The sequence below is a fragment of the Sturnira hondurensis genome, unplaced genomic scaffold, assembly GCF_014824575.4.
Source record: "Sturnira hondurensis isolate 20B ecotype Veracruz unplaced genomic scaffold, ASM1482457v3 Scaffold0001872, whole genome shotgun sequence".
NCBI classification, from domain to species: domain Eukaryota; kingdom Metazoa; phylum Chordata; class Mammalia; order Chiroptera; family Phyllostomidae; genus Sturnira; species Sturnira hondurensis.
The window spans coordinates 22,144,110-22,156,170 of NW_028074503.1; the positions used below are offsets into that span (position 1 = coordinate 22,144,110).

The 12,061-nt window shown below is 39.6% G+C and overlaps 1 protein-coding gene across 1 annotated transcript in view; it reads right to left on the bottom strand.

Moving 5' to 3' along the window:
• Positions 1-2,301: 2,301 nt before the first annotated feature.
• The window catches only part of SKOR2 (SKI family transcriptional corepressor 2), a 34,869-nt gene continuing 25,109 nt past the window's right edge, over positions 2,302-12,061 (bottom strand). The window contains exons 6-7 of the mRNA XM_037037051.1: positions 11,064-11,131; positions 2,302-2,364 (exon numbers count right to left, since the gene is read on the bottom strand). Of these exons, the coding sequence (XP_036892946.1) occupies positions 2,302-2,364; positions 11,064-11,131 (131 nt within the window). The remainder of the gene's footprint in view (positions 2,365-11,063; positions 11,132-12,061) is intronic.

The window sequence follows — 12,061 nt, forward strand, 5'->3', positions numbered from 1 at the left end:
AAATAATAAAGGAGAACTTCCCCAGTCTGGCAAAGGAAATAGACTTCCAGGAAATCCAGGAAGCTCAGAGAGTCCCAAAGAAGTTGGACCCAAGGAGGAACACACCAAGGCACATCATAATTACATTAGCCAAGACCAAAATGAAGGAGAGAATCCTAGAAGCATCAAGGGATAAGGGGACAGTCACCTACAAAGGAGTACCCATCAGACTGTCAGCGGATTTCTCAAAAGAGACCTTACAGGCAAGAAGGGGCTGGAAAGAAGTATTCCAAGTCATGAAATCCAAAGACCTACAGCCAAGATTGCTTTATCCAGCAAAGCTTTCATTTAGAATGGAAGGACAGATAAAGTGCTTCTCAGATAAGGTCAAGTTCAAGGAGTTCATTATTACCAAGCCCTTATTATATGAAATGCTAAAGGGACTTATATAAGAAAAAGAAGATGAAAAATATTAACAGTGAAAGGACAGCAAACACACAGCTATTAACAACCACACCTAAAACAAAAGCAAACTAAGAGGACAGCTAGATCAGGAGTGGAACCATAGAAATGAAGAACACATGGAGGGTTAGAAACAGGGGGGTGGGAGGGGGAGAAGGGGGGAGAAGGCACAGAAAATAGCATAGATGGTAGGTAGAAAATAGATAGGGGGGAGGGTGAGAATAGTGGGGGAAATATAGAATCCAAAGAACTTGAGACATGTGGTTATAAACTAAGGGGGGCAGAATGGTGGGGGAGGGAGGGTGCGGGTGGAAGGGATTGAAGGGGGGGAATAGAACAACTGTAATGGTATAATCAATAAAATATATTTAAAAAAAATAAATAAAGCCAGGAGCCCTAGAATCTCCTCCAGGTTTGGCAACACAGACATAAAACATCACCTCTCTCTTCTATATGCTTCAGTTCCCTGTGCATCAAGTTAAGAGAAAGCATGCGAATGAAAGTATCTTGGAAGGAGTTTCGAGCTCCTGATGAAATATGACATAATCATCATGATTTAAGTCAGATACTAAAGGTTATCACTAATACATCTGATGTCAAGAAGTAGGATGGCCATTTGCACATGGTAGAGAAGGNACAGACATAAAACATCACCTCTCTCTTCTATATGCTTCAGTTCCCTGTGCATCAAGTTAAGAGAAAGCATGCGAATGGAAGTATCTTGGAAGGAGTTTCGAGCTCCTGATGAAATATGACATAATCATCATGATTTAAGTCAGATACTAAAGGTTATCACTAATACATCTGATGTCAAGAAGTAGGATGGCCATTTGCACATGGTAGAGAAGGCTTTTGATATACGGAAAGGGCACATGAAGGAAAGAAAAGGAACTATGAGCCTACACTGTATGGAATTATTTTTGCAAATAAATTCCATTGAGTTGAAAATGTTTCAGAGGGAAGGAGTGGGAAGATTCATTCTGACGGGAATGGTCAAACTGATAAATAATCACAATCTTCATTGGCTATGAACACTTACAAATACTACTTCTGACATTTGAGTTTCATCCTGATTTAGCAATTCCATTGTTAAGTCATTCTACCATATTGGTACAGGAATAACAAAACCCTAGTTTTTGCATTCTTCAATTCTAAAAATCCTAGTTTTTGCATTCCTTCATATTTCTTCTTTCAGATTATCAAAAAGTTGCTTTCGAAACACTTAGCTATGCTCTGAATATAGTCATTGAATTTTCACTGTCTTCTTCTCCTTAAGAGTCCAGAGTATTTGTCTTTTAAATTGTTGCCAGGGATGTGACCTTGAACCTGGCTTCAGCTGTAGAGAAACTGTAATTGGTTAAGGAAAAGAATGAATTACTATCGCTACAGCAGAAGCTCTCAAAAATCTACAGTGCCCCTAATTGTTCATACCGCCACCTCTCATGAACTCATTTCAAGTCAGATTTCAGGAAGACTTTTGGGAAGCAAATGCGAGACCGAGACGATGAAACACACTAGGAATGACCCCTGACACTTCGGTTTACTTCAGAGGGGCAGTAATCAGGGAATCAGGTAGAACCAGAAGAGCAGAAAACCTCAAAACAGAATGAAGATCGTTCCCACAGAATGTATAGAGAATTTCCTTAGTTTTAGAAATTTTCCATAGAATTCATAAGACCCGCTTAGCTGTTCATTTAGGAAGGCCCAGATATAATGAAGTTCATCAGCAGACTGGCTTAAACACAGAATACCGCTTGACCAGTCCGTTGGGCTATTTCAAATACATCAACAAAGAACATGGCCAAGCAATTACAATTCAAAGAGTTCAGGGGAATCTTTTTCCTCTGGCAGACTCACCTTTTAGCTTTTGCTGAGATGGGCCCCAAGTTTTTCTTTCCTGATCAGGCTTGCTGCATAGGGGATCTGTAAGATAAAAACAAGCAACACCCTCCAGGTCAAGCTAAGTTTAGAGACAGCTGTATAATGGAGATCGTTCACCGAGCCTAACAATTTGAATACCAGTGGACCCTTTTTGAGGAGAAAAGGTCTCCACCTGCTCAGCGGCTCAGAGCGTCTGGGATGTAATGTTCATTCCTAAGCCTGTTAAAAAGCACATTGAGGACAGGACAGGCGATCACACTGATTATTGCTATAGTCTAGTCTCTGCGGTTACTGTGTGACATTTCACTTACAGAAGTTTTCAAAATTTTGCATTTAATAATATGGTATTCTTCTTTTTTTATTTAGGTATGAAAGCTAAGTTATAATGTTATCATGCATGTCCAATGTCACAAAACAAGAATGTGATTACCAACTAGGTCAATATAATCTTTCATTTAATTAGAGTGATGAAATATGCTATCATTATAAATCACAAGTAAGATGAACTAACTAAACACAAACTATTACTCTGGGTAATATCCTAATAACTACTAAGAAGCATCAGAAATAATTGCACTGACTGGAAAATATGACTCTTGAGAATTCCACCTGGATAAACTCGAAAGTACTTCTCACTACTGGGGCACTGAATGAGAGCCTATCACATTTGATATGCTACTTTTCATTAGAAAATTCAAATGGTTGAAATTGGACGACATACATTATTTAGATTTGCCTCTGCACTAACCCCAGTTAAGGTTCTCCATTATACTGCTTACCTTCATCATCACAAAGCTTAAAGCAGAACTTTAAAGATTCAAATCTATTTTGCATTTAAAGGAATAACTATTCAGCCTTCTACGATGTAACATGAATATGGCTGTTATGTAAAAGCAACAAGGGAAATAAAATTATTGTCATTCAATTAGGCAACGCTTTTGAATACAGCTATATACAGTCCCCTCATTCCCAGCATATTTATGTCTTGCTCTCCTGATCTACCAGTCTATAAATAAGAACCTTTATTAACCAGAAGGAGTTACAAGGCTACAATGACACTCGTGACTAAGATTAGCTGGACCATTTTGCTGTAATAACTGGTCAGTTGAATCAAACAGTTTTTTTAATGGAAAACAAGGGACAAGACTGAAATCGCCATCTCACTGTTTTATGTGCAACCACACCGTGGATGTGCTTGATAGATGTACAGCCGGCAAAGGGCATGGATAGCGGCACCGAAATTAATGATTCATATTGCACCACAAAAAGTTCAGTGTCCTAATCTCCTATTTTCCATCAGCTAGATAACCATGACCAGAGCATTTACATGGGGACCTACTCTAGTTACCTCTTCTTTTCACTCTAGGTCATGCTACACCCGCTGCCAACACAGACACACCAGTCTTGGTTTTCCGTGATGGTGCACGCTGCAATCGCCCAAAACACGCGATCACCTCTCTCTTCAGATGCATGGTGTAACAGAGACTTGAAAAGAATTCTGTTATTTAGGATAACAAGTAGAAATGATACAAACCCTGGGGTAAAAAGAATTACCTGATAGAATGTATTTGTGCTACCCTCACATTTAGAAAGAGCCCTCAACATCAAGATGAGATGCTGTTAAATGTTCAGTGTCTGCTCTGGGCCAGGCACTATTTGTATAGGTCAGTCAACATCGCCATGGGCTAGCTCATCACAGCCAGTAAGCAACTCACTCTACCCCAAAGAAAACTGCCTGAGGGGCCTGCTTTCAGACCTGAGTCAGAATGCCTGCCTTCCTTCCTCTCTTCCTCCCTCCCTTCTTCCCTCCCTCCCTCTGTCCCTCTCTTCTTTCCTTTCTCTTAGTTTTTTTTCTGAAACAACAATGCAGCATTTCATTAAGATGGGAAGCTGAGAAGGAAAAAAGGACTCAGGGGAAAAAATAAGCATATTTGATCCCCAAATAAGCATATCTGATCCCAAATCTCCAGACTGGAATTAAACCTGTGCCAAGAATTATCCCCACTCAAATACTGACTATTGCCTTTCTTTCATTAAAACAAAATGAAATAAAGGCTAAAAAAAAGACAAACAGCAAAGCCTTTGATCTCAAAATCATGTATTTTTAATTCTAAGTCTCAAATCATGAATGATAAATAAACAATATATTAGAACATGGCCCAACGTCAATGAGAGCTACCCTATTTCCCTGATTCTAGGATGTACTTTTTCTCTCACATTCTAATATCTCTGAGTATTACAGAGATATTACTGGGTATTACAGTTGGTGGCATCTCATGCCACAGTTGGAAGCTACTTTTCTTGTGATCCACCGAGTGAGGTTGCCTCTTGCAATGGACAATCCTTAAGATTCCATGAAATGCAATGTTGGGTTTACAGAGACCTCAGCAAATATGCCCGCCCTGGCCTGGGGGCTCAGGATCCTGGGAGCTCCACTTAAGCTAGTTATTCCACGTAAAGTTCTTATAATAGAACTTACAAAAGCTTTCTTTTCATTTTGACCAGCTTAAAAATCACCATGACTGGCATGGATAAAAAACAAACAAACAAACAAACAAAAAAACCCTTTAAAGTTATTATGCTACTCCTAAAATACCCAGTTGACTCTAGTCTGTCGAAAGAAAGGCCACATTTCCATTTTGCCTTGTTACCAAAACTAGTAACTTCTTAGTTTGTGCCAAGACAGAGTTAGCCTGAGCTCAGACATTCAGGTGAGTCAACATCCTCAATGTAGGAAGATGAGAAAAGGCCATAGAAGTACAGAGCAGGTAATTGCATTGTCAAGATGCATAGCAAGTGATCAATAATTGCAAAAGGTCCCACGGTAGCCCAAGTCTGTCGACTCCCAGAGAATCTTAAGGTAGACTCCACGGAAGCTCAGACTTACATCACATCCACAAAGCCAAAATCCTCTAGTGGCCGGGGAATCTTTTTCTCAAAATAGAGTGCAAAAATGTAACTATTCTACCTACTTTTAAAAATGTAAAACCTATTTTAAAAATTCCAAGCTGAGACAATAGAAATCTGGGCCATTCCCATCCTGATGAACACGGGAGATTCTCCGAGGAAGGACCGGTCACCAAAGAGCTGTGCCCTTGCCAGAGGGGCGGTTCCGCCAGCAGCCATGGAGACCTAGTGCTCGCTCCTGTCCCTGCAAGGAAGCCTGGTGCTCCCACCACCAGGAAGTTGTGAACTGCTTTTTCGAAAGTCCATGTGGACAAAACACTAGTCCGAAATTTAATGATGGAACACTGTTTTACTGGAGACCTTTAAAATTTTTTTTTATTTTGTATTTTTTTGAGTTTATGGAGGTAACATTGGTTAATAAAATCATATAGGTTCCAGGTGTACAATTCTATAACAGTGATCTTCAACTGTTTTCATCTCATGGTACATATAAACTAATTACTGAAATTCTGTGCACACCAAAAATAGGTGTGTTTGCTAATCTGACTTAAAAAAACAGGTATAATTTTGATTCGTTCATACCAGACAGCTACTGTTGTGCTGGCAGTTGTTGTTTTTGAATTTGACAGTCGACACCAGGGGTATCAGACTCATTTTCACCAGGGACCACATCAGTCTTGCTGTTGTGTTCAAAGGGCCGAATGTAATTTCAACTCCTTAACAGTTGAGCAGTAGTTATTTATACAGTCCTAAAATTATTTCAGCCCTTTGAAGGCAACCTCGAGGCTGATGTGGCCCCCAGTGAAAATGGGTTTGACACCCTTGGACTAAACAAAAAGAAGTCAGTGTCCCCGACTAAATAGTCAGGGTATTGCAGGTTTTCAAAATTCTGCAGCATGGTGGTTGAAAACTGCCGCTATAATACAACATTTGTATATTGTACTGTGTGTTCACCTCCCCAAGTCAAATCTCCCGTCCTGATTCATCCTCCCTCTGTCCTTTTCCAACCCCCCACCCCCGCGTTTCTCTCTGGTCATTACATACTGCTGTCTATGGTTTTTTTTCCCCTTAATTCCTTCACCTTTTTTACCCAGCTCCCCTCCCCTCTGACAGCTGTCAGTCTGTTCTCTGTATCTATGAGTGTGTTTCTATTTTGCTTGTTAGTGTTTTTGTTCGTTAGATTCCACAAACAAGTGAAATTGAAGGTATTTGTCTTTCTCCGACTGGCTTATTTCATTGAGCATAGCACTCTCCAGGTCACCTCCTGCCTGTCAGAATGGCTGGCTGTCATTGTAAACCAACAGTGAGTACTGGTGAGGATGTGGAGAAAAGGGAACCCTTGTGCACTGTTGGTGGGCATGCAGACTGGTGCAGCCACGGTGGGACACAGTATGGAGATACCTCAAAAAAATTAGAAATGGAACTGCCTTATGACCCAGCAATTTCACTTCTGGGAATATATCTGAAGAAACCCCAAACATTAATTAAAAAGAATATATGTACCTCGATGTTCATTTACAATAGCCAAGATTTGGAAGCAACGCAACTGCCCATCAGCTGATGAGTAGATTAAAAAAAAATGTAGTGGTACAGTTACTTGAGGCTTTTAATGGGGAACTTCAAGACCCTTTCCCCAGCTGTGTGTGACTGCAGCATTCTGGAAAAACAGCAGAGGGCACTTCGAGACTGGTACATTTGCTCCCTCTGCTTGCCTCTTGGTAGTGATCCAGCAGATTCAAAGTATGTGAATCTGGGCCTAGCCATTTATCTTGTGCTCTCTGGTGCAGCATGGCCTTCAAGAACTACGATTGAAAAAGAACATGTCCTCAACAAACCATCAGTAGTAGCTCATATTGTATATAAATGCACTTGCTTTAAAAAACTGTTGCCAAATTAGCAATGAAAAAAAATAGTTTATCAAGGCATCATGCTGTAATGGTCTCAGCTCATATTGTAAATTGTAATATATTCCATCTCTTGGAAAAAACTTAATCAAAAGGTTACGCAGAGTAAAATATCTTCACCTTTTTAAAAAAGCTGAGATATATTTGACACATAACAATGTATATGTTTATGAAGTTTCTTCACTCTCCTCTTAATCATAAGGGCTGATTAATTTTGTGTTTAGAGTGGAAGACATTTTTCATAAAATCATGACTCACTTAGGAATGAGAAATCTATGTCTCTATATGAGACTAAATAGTAAAGTCTTCATGAACATGCTAAATTCTGTAACTTTTGTATTTGGTTCACAGCGAGAAGACTATATTTCTTGTATAAATAAATTTGATTTAATAATGAAACATTTTAAGCATTTGAAAACTTAGGGCAGGGGTGGGGGACTTTAACACAAACTGTGTTATATACTATAGAACTCTAATTTTAAGCTATTTTTAAAGTTAGCTTGTGATCATGTATAAATATTAAATATACATATGCTTTAAATCTGACATTAAGGTAAATGCACAAAGAGTATGAATCATTTGACTGTACAGCCATCATAACTTTGCACTTAAAACACTGGAAAAGGAAGCAACAGTGCAGAAATTATAGTCAGTAGAGAATCCAAAAATGCAGGAGCCAAAGAAATTCATAAGTTTTCTTTCTACAGCAATGATACCCAAGATGTTTTGATATAATCTTTTGAATAAGAACACTGTAACAGCATATAAATGCATTGTGGGTCTATGGGAATCATTACAAAATATGATAATTTTAATATATTTCAATTCTCCATTACTGCAGGGTAGAGTGGTTTTTTATTTCATCTACAGGAAAAAATGCCTATTCTGTAGGCAAATGACTATTCTGTAATATATGTTCTGTAAACTTTAAGTATAAAATAGTAAAATAATTTTGAGTGAATTGTTGGGTTCTCAGGGAGAAAAGTATATAAGCATATTTACAGATGAATTATATCATTCAACTAAAAATATTGAGAAAGTCAATAATTATGGTACCTAGCAACTTCTTGCTAATCTTTAGAATGATTTTCCTAAAGGTATTTCCCCCAGGAACTTTAGCAAATGAAACAAGCTGAATAAGGGATTAGATATGTTTGTGTTCAAGTAAACTTGAGTCTGGTGCCTCCATTCTAAAGCAGATGGAATAAAGCAAACACATGTCCTTCCCTCACAAAAATACCTCCAAAGCTTACATAGTTCCAGCATTAAAGTGCTACTTTGAGAATGGACATCACTCATATTGACATAGCACTTTATGGCTTGCATGGGCATTTCATGTTTATTGCACGCTTACATGTTACTATATCCCTATCGGGGCACTAGGTTAGATCTTACAACAGGTCTGTTGGAAAGCGGAACTGGCACTTAATGAACTATAGAGGGTGAGTCTTAAACTCCAGTTTGTTGAGCTTAAAGCTTGTGTCTGTAAGGTAGAAGGACAATACAGTAATACATCAGCTTCCTATAATTCAACAGTATGCCTTCCTTTAGTCACCTTGGAGGGAGTAACTTAGCACAAAAGAAAACATCTGAGGAGCTCAGGACCAAACCAGGGAAATGTGGAAAAGAATGAAGAGGACTGCTACATGAGAATAGCAGAGTTGGGGCAAGGGGCATCGTGGGTGGTGGTCCATTCAACAAACGTTTCCTGACACCCACAGTGCTGGGTGCTGGAGGCAGCAAGAAGGGGACACTAAAGAAGGGAAAGAAGCAGGAGGGACAAATCGCGTCTAGTTCACCAATCTTCATGTTGTTAGCCAGGATGTACCTTTGGGGATTTCAGGACTGATGCCTAAAGGACTAGGCGAAAAAAATTCTAGCTTCTCCCAAAGAATTTAATTTGCAACAAGAAGTAATTTACTATCTAGAGGAATGTGAATTAATAACACTTGTCTAGATAAATAAATAGCTATGATGAAATATAGAATTTTTCAATAAAGAATAGTAAAAATGTTTAGTAATACTAGCAGGTATCTTCCATGTATGAACTATCTTAAAAGATGAGACATTTTTTCTTCTTTCGGTATTACGAACTGCTACATGGGTGCAATACCATTTCTTCTTATACTAAAGAAACCAAGTGTCAAAGAAAATTAAGACATCTAAGATACATAATTAGCCCTAAACAGGGGCTCTGAAATAAATATTTAGTTTTTTTCTTAATGCCCATTTTGTTAGACTTACCACCAGCCTGAAATCACAAATTTTGGTATCATGTGGGACAATTTTTATTTTAAGAGTCTGAAAACAATGTTCTGAATAAAATCAGTAAAGCCTTAAAATTTTACACCATTTTACCTACAAGTCTATATTTAAATTGTTCCTTTGGACAAAGAAAACAATAAGTATATTGACAGTAAGTAATTACCAATTCTTATTGTCAAGAGCTAAGAATACTAGGTATACTACATTAGCAGTTAAGTTGCTCATCAATTAAGAAAATTCTTTTGTTCCCAGTGAATTTAGGTGCAAAAAAAATCAAAACAAAAAATAAGCCCTGGCTGGTGTAGCTCAGTGGATTGAGCATAGATAGGCCTGTGAAGCAAAGGGTCGCTGGTTCGATCCCCAGTCAGGGCACATGCCTGGGCTGCAGGCCAGATCCCCAATAGGGGACACATGAGAGGCAACCACACATTGATGTTTCTTTCCCACTCTTTCTCCTTCCCTTCCCCTCTCTCTAAAAAAAAAAAATAAAGAAAGAAAAACAATTAAAAAATATAACAGGACAAGCAGAAAGATCCCATTGGAGAGGCATTTTATGCTGAGGTGGTTTTTGGAGCTGAGAGCTGTGAACCAGCACTTGAGATCAAGGACAACCGGGGGGAGGGGCATATTAAGAGTAACAATCAGCACTTTTAACAGAGCCCAAAATGGGGAGAAACATGAAATCCAAGGTCACTTTAAAAATGATCCTCAGCAATCTCCATTAGCACACACAAGCATGGTTTCTTCCATGCAGAAAAAAGATTAATAACCATCTTTGTTAAATAGTCCTGACAGAGAGCTAGCTATCGGCCTCTTTGGACAAGACAAGTGGATACGCAAAGATACATGCCTAATGGTATAAGGATAACACAGCCCAGCTCTCCCCCAAATGACAATAATCATGCTGTGAGTAACACCGAGGACCAGTGCATGACTTTATCCAGGTGATTACAAATATCTGACAAATACTGAGCAGAGATAATTTTCCCATCATGCTCATGAAAAGGAGGACGCTGGGAGACTGCTTTAAAAGCATTAGTGATAATACCACATGCATCTTCAGGGGGACAAAGGTCAAGAATCCAGAAAAACAAAAAGAAAAGCTACTACATTTATTTATCAGACATCTTTCTGTTTCCCTGTTTCTGTAGGAATAGATCTTAGTGTCCACTTCTTAGATGTGATTAAGATAGAGTAAAAATAGATTATTTGCATACTGCACTTGGAAATAATTCTTTTCATCAACCCTTCAAGTGCATTTAATTGATTCACTATGTTTACACTTAGTTTCTCTTGACAGTGGAGGGCCTGGCTCAGGTCTGGGTGGTGAAAGGAGAGGGAAGCTGGAAGACGATTGCCCTTCCCTGCGTTTTTGGTGCATCCCAGCACAGTGGGGAAGTGTGCACAGCGCAAGGCAACGCAGGTACCTCTGGTTCGCCCACAGAGGCAATTCACACATCTGTCTATTAACACATGGTAGGTAGTTACATCCGGAGGAAACATACTGACACATCTGCTTATCCTGTGTCTAAGTAAATCTCTTTGTAATTAGCATCTAAACTAGCTGAGAGGTAGGTGGACCAAACGCTTTCACGGCAAAAACACAACCAGTTGTGAAACAAGCCTGTCCAGTTGCATTTATTTTGAAATAGAAATGCATCTTACAATTTGTAACTGTTGCACCATTTCTTCTCGGTAGGCCAGTTCCCTTTTCATCTGATCCTGAAAATTATCTAGTCGGAGAGAGAAAGAGAGAGAGAAATGACTTAGAATGCAAAATCTACTTCTAGCATATTTAGTACAAATATTACTGACGGTCCCATAGAAAACCCCTCCCCTGCTTTTATTTAAGTAAGTAATATGGTTGTTTGAAAGGGTGTTTTCAACTCTTTAATTTAATCAGAATAGACAGTTAACACCGAGAGGTCTCTATCTAATATTTCACAGTATCTCACAGCCTGTGTAGTACAATCCCTTGCGTATCCTCACTCTCAGCAATGTCTGGTGCAGCCATGGTTTCTGATATTCGCACCCTTGAGCAAGTCACAGGTATTGAGAGCTTCCCCTGTTTCCAGACGTCCAGAGAGAGTAAGGGGGTACACCTCATGTCATAGGAAATGTATATTGACATAGAGTGCCTTCTGGGTGACAGAGTGGGTGCCCGGTTAGGTGTGGCTGCCAGCATCGCCACAGCTCACCTCGCTCCTAAAAGAGAGATCATGGTACTCTGGCCCGACCACCAACCAGCACCCTTTCTCTCCCTGTATCAGCCTTACTTTATGGTGCCTCTTGGGTCTGGTACAGCTCTACAGACCTTGCCTCTGCATGAGAAGGGCAGGGCCGGGGAGTGGGGGGGTGGGGGAGTGTGTGTGCGGTGAAGAGATATTATTATGCAAATATCGTACTGCATTTATAAAAGAAATTACTTCCCAATGTATCTATCATGTTGTTGCAGCCTCCAGATGTGATCTTTTAAGAAGGGCGGCCTTGGCTAACTGACTCTTTCTGCTTGAAGTGAGACATTAACACCATTTCCCACTGACTCTGTGGTGGACAGTCAGGTCAGCAGGGTAAAGAAAGCAGAAACACTGTCCTCAGCCTTCCCCGCCCCCCCTCATAACTTCTGCCTCCCTCTGCTCCTCTCTTTGCTGCCGTTGCCTCCC